Below are 17,747 nucleotides of genomic sequence, written 5' to 3' on the forward strand. Positions count from 1 at the left end.
TAGCGCGAGCGCGCGTGCGCGCGCGGCACGGCCACGTCACGTCCGCGAAACAGCGGCGCCCGATCGCCAGCGTGTTCGGTGGCTACTGGCGCGCTCTGACGGCGCCCGGCGCGGAATGCAGCCGGCTGCATTTCGCGCGGGCCGCGCCGAGAGCGTGCCGAAGCCGCCCACCCAGAATGCACCGCGCGCGCCTCCCACGCCACGCCTCCCCTCTACCCCCTTCGCCACTCGCCTCCTCTGCCAGGGCACGTTTTTTTTTTTTTCGCCGCTCACCCGTTTTAAAGGTACGACCACACTAGCTCCACGAGTTTGTCAACACTGAAGACTTTTTTTTGTTGTTGTCTACAAGGACATCGCACGCAAAAAAAAAAAAAAAACGAACGGACGCTGCAAGAAAATTCCGGTTTGCGCTTTCACGTTCAGAGTCTACAGCTCGCCAGTGGCGTCATGGCGCGGCGCGTCTTGAAACTTCCATGCCGCGGGCTTTGCATGCGCACGACAGATGGCGCGGCGGTACGTTCTCGCAGATTCCCACACTGCCGGCAAAATTGGCGCGTAAAAGGGCAAATACAAACTGCGTTTCGTCTCGGCTAAACTTTTAGCTCTCATTCGATTGTCAAGGTAGCTCCTGGCACATGCATGCGATGCGCAGGGACTTCGTTACATCGAAAGTGCGGAGCAAAATTACTTCGTTAAATCGCGAAAAAAAATACATGGTTTTCAATGGGGAAGTGATTGGGAAATGAAAAAAATGCGTTACATCGCGAATTTCGTTACATTGAGGTTCGTTACATCGAGGTTTGACTGTACAGACAGCTCGGCAATTAAAACTACATTAATTTTAAAAGCCGGATAATTCAAACTGCCAGAACGGTCCGGGGCTATGCTCATTTAAATTTAAACGCTACGGGCTCACACCAGTTAATTCGAATGGGCTCCTGAAGCGAGGCTGCGTGCAGGTATGACCGCCACAGCAAGAGATCGTTGAAACAGACCTACTAAAAACCAGAGCTCATGCTGCAGAAATGCTCGCACACCTATTACATGCACACGATGACATGCGTGACAAAGAACGAACAGACCAGTCTCCGAGAACAGCCCGACCGAGTAGTTTTACAATCATACTTGCTGGCGCTTGTTTCGACACGAGGACAGCGTAACACATACGCACAGGATAGACGCTAGTGCGTATGTGTTGTGTGCAGACTCGTATGTGTTACTCTGTCCTCGTGTCGAAACAAACGCTAGCAAATATGATGTGAATGATTTCCAACTAGCCCAAATTTCCACTTTAATGTGTAGTTTTAGTTTTGCTTCACTGGGCTTTGTGCCAGACCGCAGCGATGACAGCTCAACCAGCCAGCCAACCTAACACAGCCGAGCACCATTTGGGACGCTGACTGGCGCGTCATCTGTTCCCCCTTTTTCTCGCTGCTTTGGCGCCATTTCCTTCCCTTGCATCCGCACGGTTTTGTTCCAGCAAGTTGGAACAGTGCGCTCATCCCATGCCATTTGCTGTTCATGCAGTGAAGCTTCTTCACTCTTGTCAGGGCCACTTATGATGGGTGTGACGCAGTAGCGGTTGCTCCACACATCACGTCACACTTTGAAGGATGCGGGAGGCCCTTATGGTTTAAATAATGTGGGGACGCAACTCGTCCCCTGTGGCTCGCTTTCCCGCAATGCACCCTCAACTCGTCCTCGGTGGTTAGCTTCCCCGCAGTGCACCCTTTTAGTTGTGTTACATTAACTAACAGAGGAGGGCGCTCGCGTCGCAGCGCCACAAGCGCCACGAGCGCCACGGATGGCATGTATGCTACGCGCGCGCAGGGGAGAGACGGTCCTCTTCGGCTGGAGAGCGCGCGGACGTTCACGCGCAAGGCTCCGCTCTCCGCCGGCGGGCGACCTCGTGGTGGTAACATGTTCCCGCCAGCTCGTCCCGTCCGGCCTCGGAGTTCCCCCCCCTTGCCGTAGCGTGGGCGAACGTTCCCTCGTAGCATGCACTCAGAAATGCAGTGAATATTGAAGCAGTCTTCTACCACAGTTAGCCAAGTCGCCAGGCATTTCAGAACAGACATGCCAGTAATCGGATTAAATACTATAATGAAATTACAGCCGCCAACTGATTTTTCGGACTCGGCGAGAGCCGAAAAATGATCCGAAAAATCGAACAGCCCGAAAAATTCGTGAACTTGAAAAAAAACATTTCCGCAAAAAAACAAGCTTTCAGAATCATGAAAATCGTCGCTCCCCATGTTCTGCCTATAAGCGATAATATTGGTTGGTTGGTTGGTTGGTTGATGGGGTTTAACGTAACAAAGCGACTAAGGCTATGAGAGATGCCGTAGTGGAGGGCTCCGGAAATTTCGACCACCTGGGGTTCTTTAACATGCACTGACATCGCACAATACACGGGCCTCTAGAATATCTCCTCTAAAGAAATTCAACCGCCGCCGTCCGGGATCGAACCCGTGTCTTTCGGGTCAGCAGCCGAGCACCATAACCGCTGAGCCACCGCGGCGGCTAATAATATTGGACTGTATCTGAGACAGTCATGTTTTCGTCATGTCAGCACCCCATCACATCATGATACCAGATAGTGTGACATAGCTGCAGTCATGCTGTGAATGAATGCACTCGCTGCGCGAAGTAAGAACAGTGAGTTTGTATGGGGCAATGATGCTCGCGAAGAGAGAGCGGTAGCACTGCGAGCGCCTCTGAATGCAGTCCCCACCCACCTTCTACTGCGTTTGTTGCCCTGCACCACGGAGGGTGTCGTCCAAGCTGCGGCGGACGCTGCAGCGTCGCGCTGTCCCATTGTTTCGTTGCACCGTTTTCAATGTGATTGCGCGCTCTTTGTAGGCCATCTCGGTGGCAACAGAGAGCATCCCAGCCTCTCGAAATACGATGGGGAACAAATAGCCAAACCTATCCAAGCCAGTCTGATTCGCTTTGTCAGCGCCCGCCAATTTCAATTAAATCCAAGATGGCATCTTTCACGGTGATTGAGTAAGGGTTGGTTGTGATAGCGATGCCCGCTCATGTCTATATTAGGCTGAAATAACGGACTTTTGGCCGAAAAACGATCTCCTCAGTATTGTTGCCGTCTATTTTATCCGAAAAATTGAACTTTTAGACTCCACAAAGTCCTAAATATCAGCCGTGAAAATGTACACGTTCCTATGAGGTGCGCGATGGTCCCTCAGCGAAGTCCGAAATATTGCTCAAGTCTGAATTACAGGAGTCCGAAACATCGGACAGCTACTGTACTGTCATTTCGTTACTTTTTCTAATAATCTGTAATGTAATAATCTCCTTTTCTGGTCTAGTAATTTAGTAATTTAATAACTACTTTTTAACTAATTAACTAATTTGGCGGGAAACCAGAGAATATGAGCATCCAGAGGTTGGTGTTTCTTTCACTCTGTTTTCATTGGTTTTCGTATGCATGAAAACCAAAAAGTAGTAATTGCATTATTTTCTGGAAGTAACTGTATGTAATATCACTTTTTGCGGGCAGTAATTTGTAATGCAATTTAATTACATTCACGTGTTTTTAAGAAAATAAATAGTAATATAATTCCTTTTTAAAAGTAATATTGCCATGTATGTGTTACAAGGTGCAGTAGAGACAATTTGTGCAAGAAAAGGTTCTCCAGATATAATGGTGAAATTTTGTGCACTCAAGTCTGCAAGTATTGCCCATGTGCAAAAAAGACTTTCATCAAAATTCAAAAAATCCAAAAGTTGGAGTTGAAGCTGTGTCCCCATTAAATTAAGAAGAAAATAAAACGAGCGAATTCCAGGAGTTAGTATTATCACACAACCCTTTACCAAACAGTGAGAAGAGATGCATACCAGCATGCTTTGAACCTGAGCCCTAGTAAATTTCCACTCGAAAGCGTACTCTGACATGGCAAAACAACCGACTTGACAATAAGCCAAAGGCTCACTCACCCGTGCTCTCCGCGGCAGTAGATGGCTCGACGGTGGATCAGGTCCACCACCCCCCGGTGGTCACCCTCCAGCCCAATGGGCAGCTGCAGCAGGGCCGCATTGTACTGCAGCTTGGACCTGCACAGCACAACAGCAGGCTTTAGAGCAAGGCCACTCTGCCCGAGTTTGAATACAGATCTACGCTGCATAATACAGTAGATCTCGGTGATGGGAAAAAAACAGCGCTGAGACGCGGGACAAAGAAAGAAGAAGACAATAGGACCGGCGCTGAAGGAAGCATCCCGCCGCACAACACCTGAACCTCAACCCGCCGGTCCTCTTGTCTTCTTCTTTCTTTGTCCCTCATCTCAGCGATGTTTTTTCCACAGCACTATGTACCAACTAGCTGAACTCTCCATTTTATTGAAATCTCGGTGATACGAATTCCATGGGGTCATGAAAAGATTATTATCCGAAATTTCGTAACATCCATATGCAGAAGCGTGGAAATCTGTCTCCAGCTGACGGCCACTGCTCACCACTCGCGATGCATACAGTGCAACCGGCTCATGCTCAAGGGTGCGGTCATGGCTCTCGGATTCATGTCATCCGCAGTGATGACTTTGTAACAACTGAAAGCCTGCCCACTGTACACAACGCACCCCAATTTGGTAATCTCACAAATCTGTACCATCCTGAAATTCATATCAATTGCGCTGGTACAAGCGAGATTTTCTTCAGTGGCGTGCTTTCTCCTAGTGCCTCATTGGGTGCGTCGAATGCCATGTACAGGCGCGGCCATAAGTAAACGGAGCATATTATTGCGTTCGAAGAGCAATCACGCTTTCTCCATTGGTAATGAAGAAGTGCTGTTTGTCTACAAGAAAGCCCATCTACCTCCCCTACCAGCATGCGCATACTACTGCTGGAAATTTCAATTAGGTGATGCGTGAAAAATATTCGAAGACAGTTGCGTGCTCCGTTTACTTTTGTCCGCGCCTGTACCATATACTGCCACAACGTGAAAGTTACCTCTCTATACAAAAATGAACATCCAAAATTGGGAGGTCGACCTAAATGCAGAGCCAACTTGTCTGCAGGCAGCCTAAGGCAGTTTCAGTCTGGCCGTGGGTGGCATGCGCCCTGTCCCAGTGCCTCTTCCCACATATGGAGCTCTATGCATTAAAAAGAAAGAAGAAAAAAACGTTGCCTTGCTTGCTTGTACTCATGGGCGCTTTCTTAGGCAAGCGGTAGGTAGTGAAAGAGCAGAAACTCCTGGTAACCTCAGAAGCACATGTCTTGCATGATATTCCGCCACAGTGGCTCAGTGACTACGGCGCTCGGCTGCTGACCCGAAGGATACAGGCTCGATCCCAGCCGCAGCATCTGAATTTCGATGGACGCAAAATTCTAGAAGCCTGTGTAGTACTGTGCGAAGTCAGTGCACGTTAGAGAACCCCAGGTGGTTCTCTGAAATTTCAACCCAGGTGGTTGAAATTTCCGGAGCCCCCATCATAGCTGCTGCGTCATAGCAATGGCTGCGCGCTCCATGCGCATTCTCAATCAGCTGGTGTGGTGAATGCGCGTTGCCAGCATGGACTTTCTCTTGTCAGCTGTCACCATTCCCTGGGCTTTGCAAGCTCTTTGGATTTCCCATCAAGAATTGCTTCCGGAAAGCGGGCTTCATGCTATAGTGACGGGGAGGCTCGCCAAGCTCCCGCCGATGCAGTGATGATGGTGCTTCGGCCATCGGTAAACGGTGAAGATTGCAGCACATCGAGTATTGAAGAATTCTTGCACGCTGACGATGCAGTCATGACAAATGAAGATCTCGACAAAGTGATCGCCGCAACTGTCACCAGCGCGGGCAACAATAAACGAATAGGAACCTGTGTAAGTTGTGGTGTATAATAAAAACTCGTTAATTTGACCTACATTAATTCGGAAATCTGGATAATTCAAACTGCCCAGCCTGTGCTGGCCAACACCCATGTAAAACAATGGCGTTGTACATTCTCTAATTCAAACACTAAAGGTCTTGCACTAGTTACCAGTTCATTCGAATGGGCTTCCGAATGGAGGGTGCGTCTAGGTAAGACCGGCGTGGCGAGCGATTGTCCAAACAGCCCTGCTCAAACCTGAATTCTATGCTGCTGCAGAACCATTTGTGCACTTCAGATGTGCTTGCAACAGCAGGACAATTTTTTCTATGGCCAGCAAGGTGCCTGAGCTGGGAGGTTTGGAGTTGGCTTTTACGTGGCAATATACGAGGCTTCCTTTAATAGTGCCGTGCAAGTGCCCTTGGCTTGCTCCTGATTAGGTCTCCCAAACACAGGTGAGTGCTCTGCGCCAGTGCTCTGTCGAAGAGTGGGCAGGCCTCTCTAGGTCTACGAGTGAAATTCCCCATAATATAATAAAAGCAGGGCAGGCATTGCGCATTCGATAGTTCAGAAACAGCCAGAGGGAAAGCAACAGTAAGCATCCTGGATTTTCAGTCCCCAGACTGCCCACCTGAGTTGCCCCAGCACCTTGAGTGGATTGGCCCCCATGCGGTCCAGCTTGTTGATGAAGGCCACACAGGGCACCGAGTAACGGCGCATCTGCCGGCACACCGTCAGGGTCTGCGACTGCACCCCGCCCACCTGCACAAGGGACGGGGTGGGGGGGGGGGCTTCCGTGATGTCTTTCTTCATGCACGATATCTACGTGGCAACAACCGTTTTTCACAGTTCCACCAAATAATGCAAAGCATACACACTGCCAGATGAATCAACACACTTCCCTAGCCCACACACACACTTGGCGCAATACAAAGCCATTGCAGGCTCCACAATAACACCAAGAGAGTACACACAAGGAACACAAAGGAGGAATAAGAGGAAAGGCAGGGAGGTCAACCAGAACAATAACCATAACAAAGGGGATGAGGGGATAAAAAAAATGAGAGAAAGGAGAATAACAGAAAATATGAAGTCACATGAAAGTCAGCGTTCGTTAAGTCACAGCCTATCATGCAGGCCAGAAATTCGCAACAAGCGGAGAAGTGCCTTGGAGGCCTTCACCGCCGGCGATCACCGTGGCCAGTGGGCGAGGATCTTCATTTCCGACAGTGGGCGTGGATCCAGACACTCCAGCGCACGGCTGAGAGACTGCCTTTATGGCGCTGTAGGCAGGGCAGTCACAAAGAATGTGGGATATAGTCCCGTCATGCCCGCAGATGGCACATGCAGGGCTATCCGATTAAGAAAGAGTAATGGTTGGTGAAAGCTACACCAAGCAAGAGGCGACCCAGCAAAGTTTCCTCACGTCGTGCATCCTTCCACATCACAATCACTGTGATGAGTATGGCGCCTTTACATTTCAGCTGTACACCAGCACCGCTCGTGCTTCTCACCATCATCCCCAGCCCATCTCGAGCCACTTGGCCATGCATGAAGGAACACCCGACCACACTTGAACCAACAGGGTAATCCACTGCACTGAAAAGTTTGGGCATATAGGTTTTGGCTGGAAATGAAATTTATTTATTTCATAAATGCTGCCGACTGCCCTTTGGTGGTCAAGGCAGGAGTGCACAAAGTTAGAAAAGAAAATTACAAAGTAGTAACCACAAAAGAACAGCAACGATAACACCAATAAGACCAACGGGAAGCAAAAAAAGTACAGGCAAATCCTCCGACGTCAACCAGACTGAGTGAACAGAATAAAAACAAAAAAACGGAAATACACTGTGTACTAGACGCGCTACTGCGATGCATGAGACGAAACAGCAGACAAGAAATATTCTGAAGATACCAGGTTGGTGATATCGCTTGGCAGTCGGTTCCATTCGGAAATGGTGCGTGGAAAGAAGGAACAAGATTATGCTTTTGTTCGCCATCGTGGCATCAAGACAGTCCTTTCGTGTTTGTTATGGGTGGAGCGTAATATGTTGTATTGCATGTAACTCTGAAAATTCAGTTTTGTTTTATTATGTATGATATTGAACAACATTTTTAGTCGCTGCAGCTTGCGATGGGATTCAAGCGTGGGAAGCCCAGATCTCTTGAGCGAATCAGATACCGAGACCTGCCGACCATAAGCGCGATAAATAAACCGGAAGGCTTTCCTCTGGACGCCTTCAAGAATTTTTATATCTGTTTTTGTGAGCGGATCCCATACAGCATCGGTAAATAAAATCAGATACAGCACAGTCACAACAGAGGCACACTAGGGGTGTGCGAACAGAACTTTTTCCAAACTGAATCGAACACTGTAGCTTTGCTACTGAATCAGAGACGAACAGTTCAGCTAAAAAACAAATTGAACAGTGAGAGAACCGAATCAAAAACAAATATTCGCTACTTGTAGGAATATTCAGTGAGCAATTGTGAGGAACAACAAAGCACAGCTTTCGCAGTTACGGCTGTAACTGTTAAAAGACGCAATGCTGATCTCCATTCGAGGGGTCGCATCAAAAAGTTAGTGTAAAATAATATTGTCACATTATGTGCACAGGAAAAGTGCCTTTTGCTGTTGAAAACAGAAGATACTAAACTACTGCCACATCTCCGAGCATGAGATGGACTTCGAGGTCAGGCATAGAGGCCGGGTCTGCTGAAGCTGCCTGGGCCCTGCCACATCTCTGAGGCCATGCATGAAGATTATGAACAGACCACACGAATACACCACACTGTGGTGCTGAGCCCTCCATCCTGCGCATACTGATAGTGACAGCATGATACGTGGCGTGTACAGTCCCCATTTTTGGAATAATCGTGGAAGAAAAATACGCAAGGCCTTATTCAAACTTTGCACCAATTATTCAAAAAGTGTTCCAAAACTTGGACATATTTGATTCGTTTCGAATAGTTTTGAAAATACTACACTATTTGATTCGTTCGAATAATCGAAGAGGAGGACATTTGGTTTGGTATTCGAAATTTCCGGATATTCGCACACCCCTAAGGCAAACATTAAGAAGCCCAGAAAAAAATAACCAAACCACAGTGTACAGATGGCCGGAAGATGGCGATAGGTGTGTGAATATTCGAGATACCAAATGCTTGTTAATGAGTGTTTCAAGTGCAGCCATGTTTAGATCACTAGCAGGATACTGTGTGCTGTTGTTGAATGCCCTCCCTTCTAGAGTGATAATTAACGTCAACCTTTTTTTGCAAGGCACTGCAGCTTGGCCTGCATGACAATAAAGGGTGCACTGTGCAAAATGACAACAGACAGATGATGAGGATGAATTGGTTTTTGAGGAAAGGAAATGGCCCAGTATCTGTCACACATATCTCGGTGGACACCTGAACCACACCTAAGGGAAGGGAGGAAAAAATGGGAGTGAAAGAAAGCATAGTGGAGGTAATAATTTCGGCCACTTCACAGACAGAGTGCCCAGAGTTCAAATTCCGCTGCTCACCTGACATTAGGCATTGTAAAACCATGGCATCACCCGCATTCTGCATTAAACGCTCTAGAAATCTTGGTGCCCGATGAACTTCGTAGTGTCAATAATACTTTGGCGATTTTTATAGCTTGCAATAACTAACCAACATAAACAGAGGACTTCAGATACAATTTATTTATTAGCAGCGCAATTTTTGTAAACAAAGGTGAAGCAGCGGCCGTCAGCTACAAAAACACAGCACAGTTACACTGCACCAAGCGATGGTGCCTTCGAAACCAACTCACACATGCAAATATTTTAGAGCATGCACACTGCTTCTAATCGATGCCTGGTTGTGCACATCTCTCCACCAGATGGAATCACCGCAGTGCACAGGCTTCCTTCTGTGCTCCTAGTTGGCAGCAAGTAGCAGCGCAGGCAAAGCAGGTGATGCACGGTACAGAGAGCAACTCGGTTCTCAACATTCTGGCCGACACGCTTGCGAGCGCAAGATGTAGGACAACACGAAGCAGCTTTTTCACGTGAGAAACTCCAGAGGGCGTGGAAAATTGCGGGGCACTTAAAGTCATACGCTTACCCTGAATAAGGCCAATGCGATGTCTCTGTTCTCTGGAACATTCTTGAGTGCACAGTGAACTTGTACACTTTATTCTGTTCGATTTGTGTCCAGAGTCGAGGTCTCATTTCACCTGTTATGTTCGCGAGGATGCTCTTTCTGCCATCTTGGCTTTCGCAAAGCTGCACAAGGACATATACACAGACGTTTTCTTTGAGCCTCAAACGACATGTGCTCCAAATAAGTAATTATGCTTCTTATTTTAAAATTTGCAGTAAAGCGCCTGTCTCAATCTGCATGATCAGAGTGGCTTTTGGTGCGATATTTTAGTGAGGCAGTGCTTATACTAGTGGTCATTTGCTGCATTTAGCCGTTGTGTGTTTGTCTGTCTGTCTGCCTGAGGCAGGCTTCCCACCCTATTGTGCACATGCGGGCAACCTGCCAGTTGTGTGTACGTGTTTTTATGGGGGCAAGTTCAATCGATTGGTCACATTGCTCGGTGAAAGCAACCTGGGTCTCACAAACCCCACCGATGGGAGCACCTGCCATTGCACAACAGTGGTGCATCAATTAACCGTTGCACCAATGTTCCAAGAGTGGTGTGTGGACTCCCAGGGATCTATGAATGTAGAAAATGACTAATTCAGCATATATAGGCAACCACGCCGTAAGGGAAGGGAGGAAGGTGGGAGTGAAAGAAGAAAGAGAGAAAGAGGTGCTGTAACCCATTATCATTATCCAAACAACTGCCATCCGTGAACACTGGATATTTGAACACCGGAACCAAAGTGAGAACCGAAGTTGTAGCGCACCTAATTCACATCTGGCCTATCAAACTACGCAAATTGACCATCAATTTTTTTGTCTTGCTCAGGTTATGATCGAACTGCAATACAGAAATTCAGATAACCTGGGAAATAACACCGTGTGACTTTGACGAGATCCTGGCAATGTCCAACAACTTTCTATAAAGGGTATTGAAAAAACATGCTTGTCGAAACTCACAACAATGAAAATGGAGAAAAAAACTGTCTTGTGCGTACTACTACTCAAGTCTGGTGCTGCTTCAAACATCGCACTTAGCGGCTCGCTGTCAACACTGAAGGCGACTTGACAGCAGCTGCTTCGTCTTTTTTTTTTGCACCAAGAGATGCTTTGGCACGCAGTCCGGGTGACTGGCACATGCATATGGAATACCGTGTCTAAACTTCTCATTGTGAAAGGACGACATAAGGGGGAACAGTGCAAGAATCAACACCTGCACCAAAAAGCAACCATGCGGATTAAGAAGCACAAACTAACTGGTCAAATTTTGATGCAGAAATGCAGTGCTAGCCATGAAGCTGATATGCTGCTGAGCCTGTCCCACTCCACGGCCAATTCCCATCGCTTTCACCCCTATACGACCATAATAAACTTGTGCAGTTTCCTTTCTTCTGCCTTTCAGCTCAACCAACCACCCCCCATTTGGTAGGCATGTCGCGAATTATGTTCAAAAACACACAAGCATAGCACACTGAATCCGGATAGTCCCACCTTTTGCCTACACAACAAAAGTCAGTGCTGACGCCAGCACCCCCGCATCTCCATAACGTCATGGCCCGACGCTTGTCTACACCTACAGCACCAGAGAAGCATTACTGTTGGGTTGGTTTAATTGCAAGGGGCAATACAAAGGTAAGGAGTTCACGAAAAACAAACGATATATTACTTAACTCATCAGAGAACACCTTCTCCCTCTTTGCTCCTCCCATGTACGTTCATCTGCCGCTACGTTGTTCGTTAGTTCTGGAAATTGCGCCTGTGCCACTCCACACAAAAACAGCCGTCTAAAAGCAGTGGTCTAAAAAAAAAAAAAAAACTCGCTGACATTTAGCATGCCGATGTAACGAGACATTCTACGACAGCTGTTTGTGCTGCCCAATGCACTGCTTGCCCCTCTACACAGTGGCACTCTGTCCACAGAGAAGCTCGAGCCCTAGTTCACGCCACAAGGCACAGAGGACGCCACTAATATCTGATGCCAATGACGACACACGGCCAGGAAAAGGAAGCAGTCCACTCACTGCGCAGAGGACCAGCACAGCGCCGTCAAGCACGCGCAAGGCACGCTCCACCTCGATGGTGAAGTCGACGTGGCCAGGTGTGTCAATGATGTTAATGGCCGTCGAGCCCCAGTACACCTGGGTGGCCGCTGACTGGATTGTGATGCCCCGCTGCCGCTCCAGCTCCATCGAGTCCATCACAGCACCCACCTGGTCCTTGCCTTTCACCTGCAGACACCACTCTGAGCTGCACAGGTGACGCAGACTCACGGCACACGCACCCTCACTTTTTACAGCTGTTCGCTTGGCTCTGCCTTGGAGCCCAAGCAGATCGGCAACAAGCCAAATCAAGAGACAAAAAAAAGAGAGAAAGGAGGAGGAGAATAGGAAAAAACTACTGGCTACACAAGGCTGCAGCTTGCTTAAAACATTATGGCTCCTCCTTGTTTAGTACATTAGCTATACTCAGCAACAACTTTCCTTGGCATTGAACACAAAAGCTGCAACTGCATTCAAAAACAGCTTGGCTGTAGGATAGGGAGAATTGCTAACTGCACAGTTAAGCCTGGAAAACCCCTTGTAACCAAGGATGTTGCCATGACTCTCCAATGTTGAAAATTTGCGGTTATGTTGGAGATATCCTATATAATGAGTATTACCAATGTACACTGTATCGTAAGAGAAAACTAGAACAGTAAAAGCTAGTTAAATCAAACTTCAAGGGACCGCAAAAAAAAGAAAAAGTTGGAATCATCAAAAAGTTCAAATTAACGAATGCTACCATCACAGTAAAGATATTATATAAAAAAACTGTGCAATGGTTGCCAGATTTTGAGGAGAGAACAGCGCAGCAAATGCTGCTTTTTCACGATTACATCAATGATTTATTACATGCATACCGTCGGAGCATCGAAGCATCCTTCAAAGTGCAATGTGGTGGGGCTCCCCCCCCTACCACATCACACCCAACATAAGTAGCACCACCTTGCGTGAGGAGGCTTCACCTAACAAACAGCGGCCGGCAGAAGACGAGCGCACAATTTCAACACACTGAAAGAATGGAAACACAGAGATGGAAGCGAAAGAAATGCCCAGCGACGAGGAAAAAAAGAAAGGAGGGGAAAGAACACACCACCAACATGTCAATCAGCTGGGCTGGGTTAGGTTGTGTGGCTGGTTGAGTCCCTGTGGTGTGACATGAAGCTCAGAAGAGCGAAACCCAAACTAAGTGAACAGATTCCGTCTTTCCTGTGATTGTGCATACGTATAAAGTATGCAGATGACTCTGCAGCTTTAAACATTTTCAAAAAGTTTGAAAAGTCGTGCCCACAATCGCAGACGCTATGCCACAAGAGGTTAGGAAGACCTCTTTTCCCCCAACTTCGGTGGCACTGCAGTGAGCTGTTCACCCACCTCGTGCATCTGGTCGATGCGGCCCGTGTAGAAGAGCAGCCGCTCGGTCAGCGTGGTCTTGCCCGAGTCGATGTGTGCCGATATGCCGATGTTGCGGATGTGCTCCACGTCCTTGTGTTTCTCCTGCACAAGCACACTGCTGCCTCATGGCGTGCCTTCAGTGAACATCCCCCTCCTATGCCAGCGCTCCTTCTCTCAACTCCTCCCGGGTACCCAGGGAAGTTAGCAGACGGTCCCACACTAGACAGTGCGTGCATTTTCTGCCTTCGCTTTGGTCGAAAGGAGATCATCCATGATGACACAGTACATGGCCGCCCCTTAGTACAGTATACGTATCATCTGTCCTCCTAACCTCACTAAGCCCTATTACACCCCATTTAATACCCACTAGTTCCTCCAACAGCACTGCTAGGCTAGCCTCAGTAGTTAAGATTGTGGCATTAAAACTTGCCAGGTTCAGTTTCCAATGGCAACCTGTCTAGAGCCAAAGATTCCTCAACAACCTCCGCTGCGTCACAGGTCTGACCGCCGCCTTGGTCAATTTATCCGCAACCACTTAGGACTGAGGGCCAAGGGTTAATTGGTTTGTTCATATGGTTAGTTCACAGAAGGCTGTGACCAAATACTACACCAGGGTGGCCGAATCCTGCTCTGGTGTGGGAGTGCGTTGCCAGTCCTGGTCATCGAGATCAAGCCACACCCGAGGCCTGGCTATGCAATTCCATCGGCATGCAAAGCTTTTTTTTAACCTGGTGAAGAACTGTACGACACTGGGATTCGAACCCCGGTACTTACTCCTGCACATGAGGTGGATGTTCTACCTCTACAACATCGCTGCACACACCACAATATGCTTATACCAAACTTCAAATTAAGAAATTGCATGTTTTTGCAACTTTACGTTGGCCAGCTTTAAGCGGCATTTGCTTGGATTCATTTGCGAACTTTTTTGAGTGAGTTTAAGTGCATATTTTTAAGACGAATATTGGAAGTAATGAGGTTCGACTGTAATATCAGTACTGGTAAACATCAAAAAACAGGTGAATCATGTTAACTTTGTAACTATTACAGTTAGACACCTGTAGCCAGCTGCCAGTATAAGACAGGTTTGTAGAATTTCGACATGACCATACCTGACCACAAACCAAAACAAAGCTGCAGAAAAAGTAGAGCATGCATAGAAATACCACTATTTTAAGTCATGACATAGCCTCACAAGAAAATATGAAATTTCAACTGCCATCAGTGCTGTTGAAAAAGAAGGTGCCAACGCTTCTTTGCCCATGTCCCCATTAGAACAACCACTCACTCACCGCTTGGCTCGAGTAATGGCTAGCTGCCGAGACCTGCACAAAACAAAGAGGGTTTGTAAGCACTCAAATACCAAGAACAGGGAAAGAACAGACAAGGGTAGGGACCAGCTTCGATATGCAAATGCAACATAATATACCTTCTCCAGTAGCACACCTCTGGTGGCCACAGTCGAAGTACACCAGGAAGTGCAGGCCTAGCTGCCATTAGTAGACACAAGACTATCACTGATAATGCATGGCACTACATTTTATCAATTAAAGCTAGGCCATTTACTTGTTGGTATCATCAACACATCCACTGCCTCCCAGTAAACCATGTCCAATGGCCACCTTGTCCTCTTCATCTCATCCACCCATTTGACTCCTGCTTTCTTGTGGAATCCACCCTGCTACCCAAACAGTCAACCATTTTTGTATAATCAACACATCCACTGCCTCCCAGTAAACCATGTCCAATGGCCACCTTGTCCTCTTCATCTCATCCACCCATTTGACTCCTGCTTCCTTGTGGAATCCACCCTGCTACCCAAACAGTCAACCATTTTAGTATCAACACATCCACTGCCTCCCAGTAAACCATGTCCAATGGCCACCTTGTCCTCTTCATCTCGTCCACCCATTTGACTCCTGCTTTCTTGTGGAATCCACCCTGCTACCCAAACAGTCAACCATTTTTGTATAATCAACACATCCACTGCCTCCCAGTAAACCATGTCCAATGGCTACCTTGTCCTCTTCATCTCATCCACCCATTTGACTCCTGCTTCCTTGTGGAATCCACCCTGCTACCCAAACAGTCAACCATTTTTGTATAATCAACACATCCACTGCCTCCCAGTAAATCATGTCCAATGGCCACCTTGTCCTCTTCATCTCATCCACCCATTTGACTCCTGCTTCCTTGTGGAATCCACCCTGCTACCCAAACAGTCAACCATTTTTGTATAATCAACACATCCACTGCCTCCCAGTAAATCATGTCCAATGGCCACCTAGTCCTCTTCATCTCATCCACCCATTTGACTCCTGCTTCCTTGTGGAATCCACCCTGCTACCCAAACAGTCAACCATTTTAGTATCAACACATCCACTGCCTCCCAGTAAACCATGTCCAATGGCCACCTTGTCCTCTTCATCTCATCCACCCATTTGACTCCTGCTTCCTTGTGGAATCCACCCTGCTACCCAAACAGTCAACCATTTTTGTATAATCAACACATCCACTGCCTCCCAGTAAACCATGTCCAATGGCCACCTTGTCCTCTTCATCTCATCCACCCATTTGACTCCTGCTTCCTTGTGGAATCCACCCTGCTACCCAAACAGTCAACCATTTTTGTATAATCAACACATCCACTGCCTCCCAGTAAATCATGTCCAATGGCCACCTTGTCCTCTTCATCTCATCCACCCATTTGACTCCTGCTTCCTTGTGGAATCCACCCTGCTACCCAAACAGTCAACCATTTTTGTATAATCAACACATCCACTGCCTCCCAGTAAATCATGTCCAATGGCCACCTTGTCCTCTTCATCTCATCCACCCATTTGACTCCTGCTTCTTTGTGGAATCCACCCTGCTACCCAAACAGTCAACCATTTTAGTATCAACACATCCACTGCCTCCCAGTAAACCATGTCCAATGGCCACCTTGTCCTCTTCATCTCATCCACCCATTTGACTCCTGCTTCCTTGAGAAATCCACCCTGCTACCCAAACAGTCAACCATTTTTGTATAATCAACACATCCACTGCCTCCCAGTAAACCATGTCCAATGGCCACCTTGTCCTCTTCATCTCATCCACCCATTTGACTCCTGCTTCCTTGTGGAATCCACCCTGCTACCCAAACAGTCAACCATTTTTGTATAATCAACACATCCACTGCCTCCCAGTAAATCATGTCCAATGGCCACCTTGTCCTCTTCATCTCATCCACCCATTTGACTCCTGCTTCCTTGTGGAATCCACCCTGCTACCCAAACAGTCAACCATTTTTGTATAATCAACACATCCACTGCCTCCCAGTAAATCATGTCCAATGGCCACCTTGTCCTCTTCATCTCATCCACCCTGCTACCCAAACAGTCAACCATTTTTGTATAATCAACATATCCACTGCCTCCCAGTAAATCATGTCCAATGGCCACCTTGTCCTCTTCATCTCATCCACCCATTTGACTCCTGCTTTCTTGTGGAATCCACCCTGCTACCCAAACAGTCAACCATTTTAGAGCGCAGCTCTTTGGCGTCCGTTCCTGGGTTTCGCGTCGGCGTCGGCGTTGTCGTCGGCCTCGTAACCAGCTCCGCCCCCCTTTCATCCGCAGCTGGGGTTGACTCACTATCGGCGTCAGCGGCATCAGTCAGTCGCTGCTATCTCTTCCCTCCTCCCTTTATCGTGTTGTCCGCTTGCTGCGCGCGCTTCTGCCCTCATCGTTTGCCGCTGGGTGTACACGCCACCCCCCTCCCCCCTCTTCCTGCGAGTCTCCGGTTGTCAAAGCGCCGGCTCGAACTTAATTCCTTTCTTCGCTCCTCCTCCAATGCAACGCCTGTACGGTGGCAATCAGAGAGCCAGATCGGTGGCGGCGGATCTGTATATGTGCACCGCCCGAGCCGAAATTGCCGCTGCCGTTCGCCCTGTGCAGTGGCAATCAGAGAGCCAGATCGGTGGCGGCGGATCTGTATATGTGCACCGCCCGAGCCGAAATTGCCGCTGCCGTTCGTCACTGCGAAATTATCTGCCAGTTCTTTCTGAGCCATGAGCGAGACGACCGATGGAAGTCCTCCGTCTGCTAAAAAAAAAATTCTGTGACAGCGCATACATGTGTTGCTCGATTTCTTTGCCTCAATCTATCGAAAAGGTGAAACAGCTTATTTGCTGCGCTCAAATTTCGCATTAGGAAGTAACGTAATCGTCGGTAATTTTTTGTATAATCAACACATCCACTGCCTCCCAGTAAATCATGTCCAATGGCCACCTTGTCCTCTTCATCTCATCCACCCATTTGACTCCTGCTTCCTTGTGGAATCCACCCTGCTACCCAAACAGTCAACCATTTTTGTATAATCAACACATCCACTGCCTCCC

General features: G+C 47.9%; 1 protein-coding gene across 2 annotated transcripts in view; it reads right to left on the reverse strand.

Moving 5' to 3' along the window:
* Positions 1-17,747, reverse strand: part of mEFG1 (mitochondrial translation elongation factor G 1) — a 76,747-nt gene that overhangs the window by 54,747 nt on the left and 4,253 nt on the right. For both annotated transcript variants that reach the window (XM_089546512.1, XM_089546511.1), the window contains exons 2-6: positions 14,659-14,691; positions 13,346-13,468; positions 11,954-12,160; positions 6,448-6,578; positions 3,958-4,074 (exon numbers count right to left, since the gene is read on the reverse strand). In XM_089546512.1, the coding sequence (XP_089402638.1) occupies positions 3,958-4,074; positions 6,448-6,578; positions 11,954-12,160; positions 13,346-13,468; positions 14,659-14,691 (611 nt within the window). The remainder of the gene's footprint in view (positions 1-3,957; positions 4,075-6,447; positions 6,579-11,953; positions 12,161-13,345; positions 13,469-14,658; positions 14,692-17,747) is intronic.

This window comes from Amblyomma mixtum, chromosome 5 (assembly GCF_055824585.1).
Source record: "Amblyomma mixtum isolate Tamu chromosome 5, ASM5582458v1, whole genome shotgun sequence".
NCBI classification, from domain to species: Eukaryota; Metazoa; Arthropoda; class Arachnida; order Ixodida; family Ixodidae; genus Amblyomma; species Amblyomma mixtum.